The 17,748-nt window shown below is 43.0% G+C and overlaps 1 protein-coding gene across 1 annotated transcript; it reads left to right on the top strand.

Annotated features, from left to right (window-relative positions):
- Positions 1–9,105: 9,105 nt before the first annotated feature.
- On the top strand, positions 9,106–10,836 carry RPS23 (ribosomal protein S23). The gene is made up of 4 exons (XM_037142961.2): positions 9,106–9,214; positions 9,638–9,797; positions 10,408–10,528; positions 10,642–10,836. Exons 1-4 carry the CDS (start codon positions 9,211–9,213, stop codon positions 10,786–10,788), a joined length of 432 nt encoding a protein of 143 aa, XP_036998856.1. The 5' UTR covers positions 9,106–9,210; the 3' UTR covers positions 10,789–10,836.
- Positions 10,837–17,748: the final 6,912 nt, after the last annotated feature.

Below are 17,748 nucleotides of genomic sequence, written 5' to 3'. Positions count from 1 at the left end.
ACTGTTGGGGGGAATACAAACTGATGATGTTCCTATGGAAAATATTATGGATATTCCTCAAAAAATGAAAAATAGAACTACTATGTGATCCAGTAATTACACTTGTAAGTAATTGTCCGAAATAATTGAAATCCAGATCTGGAAGCGATAAGAGCACTCCCATGTTCACTGCAGCACTGTTCACAACAGCCAAGATGTAGAAGCAACCGAAGAGTCTGTTGATGGCTGAATAGATAAAGAGTATCTGTCATATACATAAAACGGATATTATTCAGCCTTTTAAAGAGGGGGAAATTCTGTGACAACATAGATGAAACTTGAGGACACTATGCTAAGTGAAACAAGCCAGTCACAAATACTAGATGATTCCAATCATATGAGGTATCTTAAATTAGGCAAATGCGTAGAATCAAAGAGTGGGATGGTGGTTACAGGGGCTGGTGTTGGAGCTAATGGGGAGTTGTGAATCAACAGGCATAAAGTTTCAGGTGAGAAAGCTGAATAAATTCTCGAGGTCTGCTGTGCACAATTGTACCTGTAGTTAACAATATTGTACTGTACACTTGAAAATTTGTTAAGAGGATGGATCTCATGTTAGGTGTTCCTATGACAATCAAATAAAATTTTAATAAATAAAAAATTAAATAAATATCAGACATGTATGCCTTTTCTTATTTCAGTGCCTAGTTAGATAAAAAAATATAAAGTGTTGCCCTGACCAGTGTGGCTCAGCCGGTTGGGCATCATCCCGCAAAATCGGAGGTCACCAGTTTGATTCCCAGCCAGGGCACATGCCTGCGTCACAGATTTATTCCCCAGTCAGGGCACGTATGACCAATCAAAGTCTGTGAGAGTTTCTCTCTCACATCAATGTCCCTCTCCCTCTCTTCCTCAATCCCTTCCCCTATCTCTAAAAATAAATAAAACCTATTTTTAAAAGAAAATCTATTGTTATTCCTTCCTTGCCACCCTCCAGTCCCACCACCCCCACCTAAAAAGCATTTTAAAAATCCCTAAGAACTTGTACTAAAAAAAAAATACAATTAAAATGCCACCATAAAGAAAATCTTCCAAAATGAAAGTGTCAGCATTTTTTGCATGTAAGAACCTTGAAATGTTTAAAGACTAAGTACGGTAGCTGAAAGGTGCTATTTGTAAGTGACATCTCAGAGATGATGGATGGTAGGAAGGCTGGGAACTTGACCTGAGGAGACACTCCCTTCCTCACTGCCCACGTTACATACACATACACCTCTTCTAACATGGCTCTTGGGGTCCTAGAGAAAATGAGAAGAGGAGCTCCAAGGACAATAATGGGGGACCTGGAGGAGTGCAGAAATAAGGAAGCTACCAATAAAAATTATACAACAGAAAAGGTCGCTGCCATCAATGTGCCCTATCTTATTCCTACTTCCCATCTGACTTCCTTTTCTTCAGTTCTTTCATTTCACCCAACTTCTGCCCTTCACCTCTCCTTTGACCTTTCTGTCCTTTTCCTGATTTTGTGGAATTTCAAGTAGTGAGACAAGTATGAACTGCATGAATGTAGTGTTAAGAAGGGTTGCCAAATAAAATAGAGAACACCCACTTAAATTTGAATTTTAGATAAACAACAAATAGTTTTAATAGTAGGTATAGTTCATGCAATACTTGGAGTGTGCTATACTAAATAATTCTTTGTTATTTATCTAAAATTAAATTCAACTGAACATCTTGTATTCTTATTTGCTAACTGAGTCTTAGGGACTCTCCACTACTTCAGTTTTAACAGGCATACAAATGTCATGAGATTTCGTTTTAATGCTAATTGTCATTCAGTGGGTCTGAGGTGGGGCACGAGCTCCTCTGTTTCTAACAAGCTTCCAGATGATGCTGATGCGGCTTACCTGAGGACTGCCCTGTGAGTAGCAAGGACCTGGGACGGCACTGTTGAATAAGAATATAAAGAGAGCTACAAATATAATTTAAAATTTTCTACTAGCCACACTGAAAGAAGTAAAAATAAGCAGGTGAAATTAGTTTTAATAATATATAGGATGGGGCAAAAGTAGGTTTACAGTTGTGACTACGCAAAACAATTTATTCCTGTATTATTAATGTTAACTTATTTATTTTATTGTTCAGCTACAGTTGTCCCACCTTTTTCTCCATTGTTTACTCCCATTTCACCCACAGCCAATCCCCACCATTGTTGTCCATGCCCGTAAGTCTTCTATTCGTGCTCCTTTGCTTGACCCTTCCCTTTCTTTCCGCTGTTATCCCTCTCCCCTCTCCTCTCTGGTCACTGTCAGTTTGTTCTTTATTTCCATGTCTCTGGTTCTATTTTGCTCACTTATTTGTTTTGTTGATTAGGTTCCACTTATAGATGAGATCATATGGTATTTGTCTTTCACCCCCTGCCTTATTTCACTTAGCGTAGTGCTCTCCAGTTCCATCCGTGCTGTTGCGAAGGGTGGGAGTTCCTTTTCCCTGCTGTGTAGTGTTACATTGTGTAAATGTACCACGGTTTTTGACCCACTCATTTACTGATGCGCACTAGCACTTGGCTATTGTAAATAATGCTGCTGCAAGCATTGGGATGCCCAGGTTCTTTTGAATTGGTGATTCAATTTTCTTAGGGTATAGTCCAGCATTGGGATCGCTGGATCAAAAGGCAGTTCCATGTTTAGTTTCTGAGGAAATTCCATACTGTTTCCACAGTGGCTGCACCAGTCTGCATTCCCACCAATTTTTGTATTATTATATTCATTAATTGTTGTTTTATTTTCCACGTGAAAAACTGTAAACCTACTTTTGCCCCATCTTGTACTTTATTTAACTTAATACCTCTAAAATACTATTTTGAACATAATTAAAAAAATTATTTATGAGATACTTTACCTTCCTTTCCCATCCTAAGTCCGAAATCTGTTGTGTAATTTACACTTACACACATCTCAGTCCGGACTAACGAAAACTTTGAGTGCTCAGTAACCATGGGTGGCTGGTGGTGGCCACTGTATTAGTCAGAGTAAATACTGAACTTCTCGTCCAGCTGCCAGAGCAAGAGCCCACGGGCCCAGCAGTATTCTATCACATTGCTCCCCAGATCCCTGGTCAGGTGGGGCGAGAGGGGGAGCCCACGCTGGTCCTGCACTGTGACAGTGACGGTTCTGTGAACACTCGGAAACCTTAGCCTTAGTCCCTTAGTGCTTGTCATATAACAGTCTGTTGTGGAAATATGCTTCGGTTATATTTTCGGTACACACACACATGAATACAATTTTTTTTATTTTAAATCAAGGACCATTTTAATATATTTTACGACTTGATGATCCTAAAATTTTATTATAGCATTCTTTCTGTTGTTGAAACTTTCTCCCACTTGGTTAAAAATATTGAAGGCAGAATATTTAGTAGCTGTTTGGCTTCACACATGTATGTTAGAATAGAAGTCACAGTTAAGACGTGATTGTCTGAGAATAGCTCATCTCGTGACTTTGGAGGAGAAAAGCACAGACAAAAACTGCTAATATGATTGCTTGCAGCCTATGAAGTAGCAGGGGGGCCCAACATTTAGGCACCTCTGGGCCGCTTTGGAAGAATTGTCCTGGGCCACACATTAAACACATAAACACTGACAAAAACAAGAAAAATGTCATACTGTTTTAAGTAAGTGTATAATTTTGTGTTGGGCGGCATTCACAGCCGTCCTGGGGAGCATGTGGCCCTGCTGTAACCAGGGTATCACCTGCCTGGCACTGTACCTTCCTCCCCAGGTGGCTGAGCAGTGGAGAGAAACCCTGTTTCCAAGGCGATAAGCAAACCTGCCGTTTGCTGCAAGAAGACATCATTTCTACCTTTCCAAGCTGTTCACTATACAAACACCCTACAGATATTCCAGAATAAACAGCAGTTAGTGACTCACTCACAAGATATGCAGAAAATGCACAGGCACATGCCAAATATCTCCTCAAGAGCTTCTGTGGGAGAACAGGAAGTTGTACATGCATGCTGCCTTCTTTTCAGCTGATAACAGCTTGAGTTTGCTTCACTTTCTGATTTACCATATATTACTAAATGATATGTTAATTGAAAGTTTGAATATCAAATCTATCTTCTCATAATCATATATGACATATGAAATGGTATTTCCATGGGGGAAAGTGTACCTAAGGTAATTCTAATATTTACCTTAAGGAGGATCTAGCATTTTACTGACCATGGTCTCTATTCATCTAAATGCTCTCAGACTGAAAGTCACATGAGTAAAACGTTCAAATCAACTATAACAGTCTTTGCACACTGATTCAAAATCCAAATCCATCCACCTCCTGCAAAGCCCTGCGTGATGTGGCCCCTGCTGGTCTCTCTCACCTCGTTTTACACCGGCCTTTCTCCCCACCACGCTCCAACATGCTGGCTTGGACTTGGCCTCTCAACACCTCCCCCCGTGCCAAGCTTTTCTGCACCTCAGGGAATCTGCACGTGCTGTTCCCTCTCTGGGCATCACCTCCCGCCCCTCTAACTTTCTCTACGTTCTTTTCACTCTCATCATAACATATACCACCATTGGTATTGAGACGTGTATTTTCTTGTTGCTTATTTACATTGCATTTTACACCAGAAGGCCTGCTTCATGAGGGCAAGGACTGTGCCTAATTAACCCAGAGGCCAAGATGCTGGTGCTCCAAGAGGGTGCTCAATAAAAGGCACAAAATAATGTCACATAATTAACTCCCACTTCATGCCACATGATTGTGACTCCCAGGGCCTAAATATATAGGTAGCCATAACTAGAAAAATCAACTAATTCAAGTACTCCATCAAATTCAGTAGTTTGAAAGTCAAATGAACAAATCTCAAGTTAACGTCAGTTCTTTCGCAAATGGATGGGGTTGGGGACGACTCTGTGATGGGTAATATGTGTCAACTTGACTGGGCCACAAGGTACCCAGATATTTGATTCAACATTACTCAGGGAATGTCTCTGGATGTTTCTCAATGAGATTAATTTGCATCAGGACACTGAGTAACGCAGATTGCCCTCCGCTGTGTGGGTAGGCCTCACCCACTCCACTGAAAATCAGAATAGAACAAGAAGATGGAGTAAGGCAGGTTTCCCTTTCTCTACCTGGGCTGGAGCAGGGACATCAGTCTTCTCCTGCCTTTACACTCACACTAGGACTGGAGCTACACCACCAGCCCTCCTGGGTCTCCAGCTTGCCGACTGCAGATCTTGGGGCTTCTCAGCCTCTATAACTGCATGAATGAGCCAATTCCCTATAATTAATGGGTGGATGGGTGGGTGGATGGATGAATAAATATCTCCTATTAGTTCTTTTTCTCTGGAGAATCCAGACTAATAATGTGGACTCTTTCTTAGGTTCAGAGCCTAATTGCTGCCATGATTTCTATCAATTTTCATCAAATCAACCTCTGCGTTGATTAGAATCAAGGTAGTAAATGAAATAATTATAGGTGCTTTTGATTTCAATGTTAATGTTTCTGACTTTAGAATCCCCCTTGACTTCTCAGAACACGAATAATGTGTCATATTACTGCCACATATTTACGTTCCTTGCTCTCAAGCTGAACTGTGACAGAAGGCCCACTCTTCCATAAATGTGTCCAGTGGATAAACATTGACAGTCATATGCTAGATGCCAAGAACATGAGGTAAAAAAGGCCCCAGTCCTTGCCCCGAAGCAGCTCCCAGCCCAGTGACGCGCAGAAATGGCAACACGTACAATTACTACTGTGAACACCTTTAGGATGCTTCACGTAGCAAACCAGTGACTTTCACTTCGTGAGGCCGGTGGGCATCCCTTGGTACCGGGGTCTGTGAGTTACCACAGTGCCCTTTCAACAGCTCACCTTTTGTTCTTAACACAGCTTGAAACACATTTGCAAAAGAACCTTTACTGGATGGAATTTCTAAATAACCAGTTTAGTGTAATAATAGAAGCACGGACTAGGAAGGAAGGTTTGAGGGTCAGGGAGAACCTCGGAAACCTGGATCCCAGAGAGGAAAAGCCAGTTACCACTCACAGAAATGTTCTCACCAGGCAGCTGCAGGGCCCCCATCCCAACAGACGGGACCCTGCTGTCTACTGTCCTGTCTACCAGAGTCTTGAACCTCTCCAGGGAATGAAATTCTAAAACTTACTATTCCATTGACTGAATAAAAGTATCTTTGTTTTCCTAGTGAGAAAAATTATCTTTTATTTCTTATAACTCAATGGCCCCTGCTGAAATAGAACTCTGCTTTCTTTTGTTTGGTTCTCAGCCAAGTTAGAGAAGACTTAGAGAATAACTTAATACGTATATTAAAATGATAACTCCCTTCCAGGAACTTCACAAAGGGCATCAAAGAACAGCGCTGTTAATTCCCCTAGATCCTACACAGAGGTTTAATTATGATGACAAGATTTTAAAGATAAGGCCTGAATATTAGTAAGATTATATAGCACTGCATCCATATTTTTTTAGTTCCACCTTGGAATAGATAGCAGAAGATAATCACTGCACCAAAAAGTAGCTAGAGTGAGAGTATAAGAGATCCATTCATTTTGGATAGAGGAAAAATTATGCTTAATAGTTTAATTAGGTAAAATGAAGCCCTCAACATTCATCAGTGGTAGTTACACAGAGCATGTAATCGTTGGTTTCACCGTAATGCTTCTTCTTCCTCACTTAAAGCTGTTATTTTAACCTGTCACATTTCCATAGCAACTAATGCCTCAGTTTTTATAGCTAGAGCAGTAGGAATCATTTCTAACTATTCTAAATGCTCCAAAATCAACTGTCAACATTACTGAAGCCTCTGGCTGTTCTTTCAAAAAAGCTAACTTCTACCCCATATGGTACAACGAATCTGCACCACCCTTGACCTAAGTCCCTCCATCAACTGATCTAATGTAAAAAGACCCATTTTTCTTCTTAGTTTGGGGTGGGGAGTCTCTGAGAGAAATCTAATAATAATACCCTACTGCCCCACCTGATTGCTAAGCCAACAGAAATAAAACTAGGGGTAAGACAAGTGGAGACTGTGAAAGGCCAGGATGGAGGGGAAAGTTTAGTGCAGGGACAGAATGTATTGTGACTTAAGCCCTTCCCAGGAACAGACACAGAACCTGCTCTGGTAGCACTGGACCCTCAGTAGAGAAGAGAATCCTGCCCCAGGAGAAGCAGGGAAGCGTGTTCAGTGGGCAGGCTGGGTATGGAAGAAGGTTTTCTGAGCAGGAAGGTTTCCTTCCTGCCCCAGAAGGAAGAAGAGCTGAAAAAACGTACTTGGATCAATAAACTTCTAGCTGATGAAGGAAAAAAAAGAAGACATGGTTTACCAATATCGGAAATGGAATATGAGACATTACTATAGTTCTACAAATACTAAAACGATTATAGAAATATTACAAAGCCCCCAATAATCTCCCCATTGCCAAATCCAAAAGCAACTCTCAGTCCTCATCTTACCCTCCTTTACTTGGCTTTGGCTAAAGTACAGCACTGGCCACTCCTTCTATTTTGTTTCACTTGCTTCTCTTTTGTATCACCGTATTGGTGCACCCCGGGCTCAGGGCTCCAACATTCTCCACTCTACCTACAATCATCCCCTAAGTGATCTCACTCACAGCCCTCCCTGGCTTTCAATGCTATGTATTCACTGATGACTCCTTGAAACTCCATATGCATATACCCACCTACCCACTTCACACCCCTACCTGAATCTCTAACAGCTATCTCAAACCTAACACATACATAACAGAATTCTTAATTTCCCCTTCTAAATCTGCTCCTCTCCCACTAGTTCACACTCAGTAAATAGCATGTCACCCAACTACTCAGGTTGAAAATCCTAATTAATTCCTCTCTCACATTTTACAGTCCTTAGCAAATCCTGTTAGCTCTACCATCCAACGGTATACCTAATTCGACCTTTTTACCACCTCCACTGTTCAAGCAATCATTATCTTTCAGCTGGCCTAACAGATTCATCTCTTATAGTTTTTTTCTTCTCTCAACAGCCAGAGTAATTTTTATAACATAAATCCTGTCGTGTTACACCCCCGCTTAAAACTTTCCAATGGCATTCAGTCACATGAAGAGCAAACAGCTTTCACCTTGGTTTCCAGGTTCCACCTGACCCCATGTGTCCCTCAGACCTCATCGAGTCCCACACTAATCATTCACTGTGCTCCCCTTCCCTGGTCCTTCAGTTCTTGAAAAGCCCCAGCTCATCCTACCTATTGGGATCCCCTCTTCCTGGGAGGCTCTAACCCGTATACGTGTCAGAATGACTCCAGTCTTCAGGCCCTCAGCTCAAATGTAATGTCTGCATTTGATGTTGTGTTAAACCACCCTACCCAGAGTAACCACCATTCGCAAGTTAGTATCACCTAACCAATTGTATTTTCTCCATAGCACTTATCATGTAAAAATACCTTTTATTTTAAAATATTTATACATATATTCTGCCTTCTCACACCTAGAACATAACTGTAACAGGAGAAAGCTTCACTCTCATTAGCTGTTATATCCCCACTGCCTAGAACAGTGCCTGGTACAGAGTGTAATTAAAAAAATAGTGTGGAGTAAGTCAAAATCCCAGAAAACTCTTATTCTACAAAAGAAACTGAGGTTTATACAGTTATTAGACGAATTGCCCAAGGTCGCGCAATCAGTAAATGGCAGCTTTGGGGTTTAAGGACTGGTCTACCTCCAAAACTTATAATTTTAATTAGTACATGCTGCTTCTAAAGAGTCATTAAGGCTCAAAAGGTTAATTTCCAAAACTACAAGCGCAAAGCCCAACCCAGGAACGCGGATGGCCAAGACAAACCTCTACTTCCTCCTCCCTAGCGTCATTTAGCCCCGCCCCTGTAGGTTTGCAGAGAGCTCCCGCGCCGCTCCAAGATCCGGTCGCGTGCAAAGAATTCTGGGATTAGTAGTCCATCTTTTCTCAGTTGCTAGCATTCACAGAAAAAGAAATAAACAATAATGCAAATTAGAAATTCCTGAATTTCACATAAATCAAATAAGACGCAGATACTTGGAATAGTGCAGATTTGGGTTTTTTAATTTTTTTCCCAACTGAGAGGCGCCAGCCTCGGACCAGGAGCTAAGTGGACAGGCGCAGGGGTCCTCGACTGGGCGGGGCTTGCTCGCGGTGGCTTGTGTCTTCTTCCTGGCTTACCTCTCTCTTTCGCTCAGGCCTCTGGCCCCGGCAGGATGGGTGAGTGCTGCCGGCTGGGGTTGATGTGATCATAAACGTTGGGGTCTCGGGGGCGAGCAGGCAGGTAAGAGCAGAGCAGAGAGGAGGACGCCAAGGGGAGAGCTGGTGAGGCAGGCCCGAAGAAGCGCCGCTCCCGCAAGCACGTGGCCAGAAACCGAAGCGGCGCGTGCAGCTTAGGCCGCGGGGCTCTCGTAACTGAGGGAAGTCGGGTGGACCACGAGTGGAGCCTCTGGGACGATGCACCCACAGCAGCGCTGGTGCCCACCTTTTAGGTGACTAGAGGGAAATTTTGAGGTTTGGACCATTTACCAAGATGTAACGCAGGATCTTGCTGGCTCGTAGCGGGTGAGGTTAGTCTCTTAGGAGATGTAAAATATGACTGGAGTGCTTTTGCGGAGAGACTAAGGTGATTTTGGTTTTTAGGCAAGTGTCGCGGTCTTCGTACTGCCAGGAAGCTCCGGAGCCACCGTCGAGACCAGAAGTGGCATGATAAGCAATACAAGAAAGCCCATTTGGGCACAGCCCTGAAGGCCAACCCTTTTGGAGGCGCTTCCCATGCAAAGGGAATTGTGCTGGAAAAAGTGTAAGTAAGAGTTAACTGCGTCTTCTTTCAAGTTTATTTCGCTGCAGTAACTAAGACAAATTCGTATAACGAGGTTGTGGTGTAAATTCTAGGTCATTCCTTTGCTACAGTGTATTGCTCGGAAAGTCGGTAACGTGAGGGTTCAGAGGTTAGGTTAACAAAGTTTTTAATCACGTCACATTAGCTTGGAAGGAATTGGGGTGGGATTTGGGAAGAGAGTAACAGTGAAGGGACAAATCTTTGTATTAAGTGTAGGAACTGTTCCCCCGTGAACTTTTTAATGCCTGCAACTAATTGCATCTTCCTACTTGAGAAAACGAAGGCAGAGAGAAGTTCTGTGACTGAGGTTTGCAGCTAAGGTTGAGCCACGTGAATTTGCAGTACTCACCTATTTTGGACTTTACAAAGTGGCCCTTATAAAAGGGCCAGCAGTGTCTTCCATTATGCCGATGACATCAGGCAGGAAAAACTCAGTGGCAGTCACAGGAGTTGAGCAACTTAGGAATAGATACAAAAGGCAGAACAGTACAGTTTCTAGTATTATGCCTAATGAACTGAAATGTATCCCTTTTCAAAAGACCAACTCACTTATGTGCTGTTTGCATTTCAGAGGCGTTGAGGCTAAACAGCCAAATTCCGCCATCAGGAAGTGTGTCAGGGTACAGCTGATCAAGAATGGCAAAAAAATCACGGCCTTTGTCCCCAATGATGGTTGTTTGAATTTTATTGAGGTAAGTGTTTTGGTATGTTGTAGCTTCTCTTCCTGGAGGGGTTTGTTTATTTGTTTAATGAGTGTTTGTAGTGATTGCCACTGGCACCAGAATAAACTGTCATTTTATTCCAGGAAAATGATGAAGTTCTGGTTGCCGGATTTGGTCGCAAAGGTCATGCTGTTGGTGACATTCCTGGAGTTCGCTTTAAGGTTGTCAAAGTAGCCAATGTCTCTCTTTTGGCCTTATACAAAGGCAAGAAGGAACGACCAAGATCATAAGTTTCGATGGTGAAAACACAGTAGTAATAAATTTTCACATGCTTAGAATGTGTCTGTGTCTTACTTTTGTAATGTATTACTTACCGATTTTAGAGATTGGGAAAACAGTTAATTCAGAATTCTCTAGAATAAATGGGTTATTACAAAGATCCCCCACCCCCTCTATAGAGAGCTTGAAAAAAATTCACTGAACTAGTGGGAATCACCTTGGGAACCCTTGACTACATCTTCCTGGGGTCCAGTGTGATAAATAGTATACTCAAGTTGCTCCCTGTTCTGGTCTTTTCGAATATGTAGGTCAGTGTCGGTGTTGGAGGTTCTGTGATTGTGACAGCAAAATTTAAGCATTGGATGATTTAATGGAAGTGCATGCCAGGCAGGTTAAGGCATAGAAGGAAAAAACTTGTTCACGGGAAGACCAGGTGTGCAAAGGTTAGAGTGTCAGTGACTAACAGACTTTTTGATTTACAGGAACAACATAAAGGAAGTGATTGGGCGGTAGTGGTCGAGGTGGGCTGTGTTTGGTAATTGTTGACACTGGTGTTGAATACATGGTTCACTGTCCACACGTTTCAAAACTTTTATAGGAAAACAAAATCTCATCTGGGGTGAGGCTTACTAGCCTCAAGTCTGATTTGAGAAACTGCTATTGGTAGCAGTAGTAAATACGGGTTATTTTGCTCGCTGACCAAAGCCTAGTGTGAGGTTAGGTTAGGTTTCTGGTTTTGGGAAAATGTTTGATTTCCCATAAGATCAAGATGAGTTCTTCAAGGTGACGCTGTCTCACCTCCTTCCCTCAAACCTGCATTCCTCATCCAGCTTGAGGATAAATACTTGTTTATCCGTTTCAAAGATGATTGTGCAGTTATTTGTCTTTACACAACTGGGAAGAAAGGTTGGTTTTTAATGGGAATTTGACAGCATTGTGTAAATACATAAACGATACTTTTTTTTTTTTTTTAAGATTTTGTTTTTAGAAAGGAAGGGAGGGAGACTGGAAGAGAAATAATGTGTGGTTGCCTCTCATGTGCCCCCAACTGGGGACCTGGCCTGCAACCCAGGGATGTTCCCCAACTGGGAATGGAACCAGTGACCCTGTGATTCAATCGACTGAAACACACCAGCCAGGGAAAATTTGATAACTTTCAGAAAGGTTAATTAGATTGGCTGTATTTGTTTTCTACCCTGGCACTTCCTAGTGTGTGTCCTTGTGCGCAGTATTCATTTCCGAAGTCTGACCAGATGCTTTTGCATCGGCGTACCTGACCCAACCCTGAAGATCCCAGGCTTGCTCACCTGGCCTGCACCGGAAAAGGCCTGGGAAAACTGACTACACATGGGGGTCAAGTGTGGGCAATGCTGGTGAGCTCACAGGCGCTACGGGACGGGAGGTATTCCCTACCAGGTAGAGAGGAGAGGGTGAGGCAACGTCTGCCTGCCTGCAGCCCATAGAGCTCTGCAGGATTGAGACCTCAGACCTGTAAAGAAACATGCCTACAAGGAAGTAAGACACTCTGCAACAATGGTTCATACTTGTCTCCCACGACGCATATTTTCATATGGCTAAATGACACACTAGCCCTCAACTACACCCCAGGCACCACAGACCCAAAGTGCTTGAAGCTTGACCTTGACTCCTACCCTGTGCTTTCCTCCCACCCCAACCCAACTCACCCACCACCTGTGACCTGTGTGTGCACCCACGCCCACCTTGGATCCAGCATGGAGGGTGGTGGCACAGTGCTGTGCCCACTGCTGCAAGCTGAGAAGAAAGGCGCTCACTCTCCTTGGGTGCAGAATTTAAGCAAAATCCCATCAGCTCTTTTGGGTACAAATACAAATGCTAACTTAAAATTTATATGAAAAGGCAAAGGTACTAGAATAGCTAAAACAATACTAAAGAATAAAGATGGAGGAATCATCTTTAAAGCCTCATTTTAAGAAGTAGCCACAGCAAGCCAGAAGGTGTGGCATTAGAGAAGGGACAGAGATTAATAAGAGATTGCACAGACACAAGTATGACCAACTGAGTGTTGATGGTGATACAAAAGCAATTTAGTGGAAGAAGGTAGTCTTTTCAATAAATAATGTGGATTTGAACTTGCAAAAGAGGACCTCAAAATCTTACAGCTTATGCAAAAATTAAGTATATTACAAATGTGAATGTAAAATACAAAGCTATCTTGACTGCGTGGGGTTAGGTGCAGGGTTCTTAGATGTTACACCAAAAGCACATTCTAAAAACAACAAACTATAAAAAACTCTCAAAAGTAGGAAAACAATCCTGTTACAAAATGGGCAAATGGACAGACACATCACCAAAGAGATGACAAGCACATGAAAAAATCAACATCATTAGGAAAAGACAGAATCATAAGGAAGTATAACTATACACCCATCAAAATCGCTAGAATTAAAAATACCAACCATGCCACGTACTGGAGAGCCTGGAACGACGGGATCTCGCCCATTGTGGGAATATAATATAGCGCAGTCACTCTGGAAAAATAGGATAGTTTCCTATGAAGTTAAATGGATGATCCAGTAATTGTACTGTGTACTTACCATACAGAAATGAAATATCTGCCCACACAAAATCCTGTATGAGCATATTCACGGCAGCTTTGCTTGGGATAGCCGAGAAATCATAATGGTGATACATCTATAAATGAAATACTACTGAGTCAAAAAAGACGCTTGTTACATGCAACAACTTCTATTAGTCTCAGCGGTATTATGCTAAGTACAAAGAGCCAATCTGAAAAAATTACATACATCCTGTATTATTTTATTTAAATAAAACCTCGACATGATAAAGATACAGTAATAGAGACCAGATCACCGGTTGCCAGGGATTGAGGATGGGGATAGAGTCAAACTATAAAAGGGTAGCATGAGGGAGTTTCTTCCTGGTGACAGAGTTCCAAATCCAAGTTGTGGTGGTGTACACACAAACCAATATTTGCGATGGAACTGCGTAGTCCTGTGTACCAAAAGAGTGCATATAAAGGCTGGTGAAATTCAAGCGAGATCTGTAGTGAGTGGTGCTCCAATGTCAGTTTCCTGGTGTCCTGAATAGACTCTGGTTGTCACAGACGGGCGGGCATCTTTGGGAAAGCTAGATGAAGGCTATACATCAACCATACTATCTTTGCAACTTAGTGTGAGTCTTAAATTATTTATAAATTTAAACTTTTCAAAAAATTGTGAATGAGTAGTTAATTTGTTGCCTCTCTTATTTGCCTAGCAAAGCCCAAACAAATCAAGAACTGATAGAGCAGAAAGAGCCCGGAGATGACTCAGTCCAGTGGTTCCCAGATAGAGGGAGCATCAGAATTCCTGGCATCTGTCAAATTACGAATTCTCCCAGTCTTCCAGGGCACTTCAAGAGAAATCGGTCTTTTGAATCTCAGGCCATCCTGACGTAGTTCAGTCAACTCCTCGCTTTCCCAAAGTAGAGAAGGGTGGGGTCAGGGGTGGGGTCGGGGAGAAGGGACCATCAGCATGCTACTACTGATCTTATCCAGCCTCCTCATCTTATAAGAAGTCCAAAAATGGTCGTTCTTGAGCACTTTTAAAAATAATTTGCCTGGAGTAATGGGCACAGCTAAGGTCGGAACCGTGGTCCGGCCTCTAACGAGACTCCTGCCGTAGCCCTGCCCACTGCAAAACTGCACACCGCCTCACTTTCAACAGGTGGCCCCTTAGCCAGTTACGGTGCAAATTAATGCTGGGTGGTCGGTACGAGTTTTTGTTTTGTGCCTTTTGAAGGGAAAACGGGTGGTATAATATGATTAACAAACTTTCCCAGTGTTTATAGAGAAATACTGAGACACTCCTCTTAGTGATGTTCTGAAACAAAATTTAAACTCTACCAGGGAAATACACAATGCCTCAGATATATGGGGACTTTTCTTCCTTTTATTATCTGGTGGAGCTGAGAGACACAGTTCTAATGCAAATATGCAAATACGAACGTGTATCTTTGTGTGTGTGAAGTTCCTGTGCCTCATTACAGGAAAGTGCGGCAGGACTCGGCCGCAGTGGTCGCGCTGCGGACCACGTCGTCCCTGGAGTCCGCCTTAAGGCTGTCGAAGCCCCCACTGTTTCTTTTCTGGCTTTGCTCAAAGTCAAGAACAGAGACCAATATCGCAAATTGCCATAAAATTTTCACTAACACCCACTTACATAATTATGTTTTAACCTGTAAAATCTGCTTAAACAGATCATTCAAGTGATAACTCCCATTTCCATGACCCTGCAGTTTGGAGACTGTCTCTGCAGGTTGTCTGAGCATTTCCTCGTGCCCAGCGCCGTTCCTGCAGCTCGGTTCCTGCCCGTTATTTGTTAAAGTGCTGTTATGTTTGTGAGGACAGAGAAAGACAGAAGTAAGGTAGATATGAAACACTATTGTCGCAGTACTGTCGCCACAGGAGTTCTAGAGCAAAGCATTGACACATTTCACAATGGACTGTTTTTAAGCATATATTGTCTCATGGGGAAAATCATTTTTAAAGTGAGACATTTGAAGGGACCCATGAGGGACAGATAACCAATATTTCCGACTATGCACACACGCAGTTGCCACCTCATGCAGACCGTCACCTGAGCCTCCATTATGTGGCGGTATCTTCAGAAATGAGGGAGCCACTCACGCACACATGCCCTCAGAACTTCAGCCAGGCACACTGGGCGCCATGAAGACCTGCCTTTAACACACTCTCCTCTGAGACAGGAGGCTTTCAAACACACTGCGGTGTGGGGCTCTTCGCCCGCAGGAGAGAGGAGGACGTCATGGCCCCAGGTCCCCCCCAGATCTTCGCTCCGAGCAGTGCCAGCTCCCTCCTCAGGCCCGTGATTGTTGGTGTAAATTCTGTTCTGCGTAGTCTACATGCAGAACGGGAGTTTCTGGTGGTTTACGTCTGGCTTTCTAAAACCTCTGTCACTGTTGCTAATTAGAAATAGAAAAAATAAAATGAATGGGGAAAAACAGAACAAGGACTCATGTTGCGTGGCTGGGTTAAAAGTAGAGGACACATTGAGCGTATCCACATTTTCAAGTAAGTTTAAATGCTAATGAGAGTATTATAATATATTCTTACTTCTTTTAGCAACCAGCCAACATTTAAATGTGTATGTACAGGGTGGGTAAGGTAAGCCACATGATTTCTCACTTCAATCGCGCTGAGAACAGTAGAGAGAAAAGTTCCTTGCTGAAACACGTCCATTAACACCTGCTTTAGAAAGAGTGACATGAAACAGTTTTGTCACCTCTTTCCCCCCCCAAACAGCTTTGTGAATTTTAATCCAGCCTATAAAAAGACTCTTTCTATATCTAGTTTGACAGCTTCAGGTGTTCTGGTTTGTGTGTTTTTGCAGGTGAGACCGCTTTCCCCCTTCTTAGGTTCCCAGAAGGTTCCGAGTATTTCCCTGGGTTTGTAATTCTAGGATGCAATCATTGATTTTGCTCATTGTGTATTCACACAGTGTCTTATGTTTACAGTTAGGTAGTTTTTACCCCGTCACTGTAACCCCTTTTCTCTCACCCACGGTGCATGGTGCATGGTGTGTGTGCTGTGTGGAATACAAGAAAGCCAAGGTGACTGGGGTTTGTTCACCAGGATTCTTGATTCTTGCTCTCAGATTTGTACCATAGATTTCAAAGGGTCTAGGAACCCCCTGGAACTGCCGAATTCTCTGTGATACACACACACACACACACACACACACACACACACACACACACTCCTCAACTCCCAATGGAGTTGAAAATGCACTCAATACAACTAACTTAATGAAGATCATGGTTTACTTAGCCTAGGCTACCTTGAATGCACTCAGAACACTTCATCAGCTTTCAGTTGGGCAATTATTTTTAGTTTCACCTCAAGAGTAATTGCCTTCCTCTTTTCCCCAGAAGCAGGAGAGACACTGATGGGCATTTTGCAGACGTGATAGGATGTGAAAACACAAAACACAATGTCCAAAAATGCTGGCCGCACGGCGCACTGTGGGCTGGGTCGGCTGTTTAACCTTCCCCATGGCCTGGACCACTGGGAGCTGCTCCAGCCGCCCAGCATCACAGGAGTGCGTCCTACTGCGTGTCCGTGGCCCGGGGACAGATCAGGGTTCTAAACTCGAAGTACAGCTTCCGCTAACCGCGTAGCACTTTCGCACCGTCACGTAGTCAAAAATCACCCTCAAAACATGGTAAGTTGGGGGCTGTATGCGTGTGTGTTAGATCTGTGTGTATGCGTGTACAGGCACACATACAGTTTTCTGAAAATGTGTTCTACACATTTTTTACATTTTCAAAGGGGTTCCTTTTCAAGAAACCACTCACTTTTTAAATCTGTATAACAGTGAGTAGATTCGGTCACGTCACACAATTTCCCAGTCTAATCACAGCCAACACTCGAGAAGCTGTGCGCAGATTGACGTCGCTCATGACATGCCCACAGTGTGGGGAGGATCGGTCTGCAGAGCCTGCAAAATGCACATATCACGTTCCACCGCGGCAGCGCTGGCGCCCCAGGCGAGGAGCCCGGGCCGCGGGAGGGAAGTTCCCCGGGTCACCGGCCCAGGAGGAATCAGAAAGAGGGTGTGAAGCCTCGCCCTCAGGAGTAAAAGCAGAGGATCAAAACCAAAAGATATTTTAACATCTAAGAATGGTTGTAGGTCTTTGCTCTATCCAGCAAAGCTTTCATTTAGAATGGAAGGACAGATAAAGTGCTTCTCAGATAAGATCAAATTCAAGGAGTTCATCATCACCAAGCCCTTATTATATGAAATGTTAAAGAGACTTACCTAAGAAAAAGAAGATAAAAAATATGAGCAGTAAAAGGACAGCAAACTCACAATTATTAAGAACCACACCTAAAACAAAAGCAAACTAAGAGGACAGCTAGATCAGGAGTGAACCATAGAAATGAAGATCACATGGAGGGTTAGCAACAGGGG

This window comes from Artibeus jamaicensis, unplaced genomic scaffold, assembly GCF_021234435.1.
Source record: "Artibeus jamaicensis isolate MK-2021 breed Jamaican fruit bat unplaced genomic scaffold, CSHL_Jam_final contig_373, whole genome shotgun sequence".
Taxonomy (NCBI): Eukaryota; Metazoa; Chordata; class Mammalia; order Chiroptera; family Phyllostomidae; genus Artibeus; species Artibeus jamaicensis.
The sequence above is the reverse complement of the archived record's forward strand: the minus strand, read 5'-3'. Positions and strand labels throughout refer to the sequence as shown.

Bases quoted from the DNA above. Each gene is read 5' to 3' on its own strand.
- RPS23 (XM_037142961.2), top strand. The intron at 9,798-10,407 runs GTAAGTAAGAGT...TTTGCATTTCAG, and splicing joins GGAATTGTGCTGGAAAAAGT to AGGCGTTGAGGCTAAACAGC. The intron at 10,529-10,641 runs GTAAGTGTTTTG...ATTTTATTCCAG, and splicing joins GTTGTTTGAATTTTATTGAG to GAAAATGATGAAGTTCTGGT.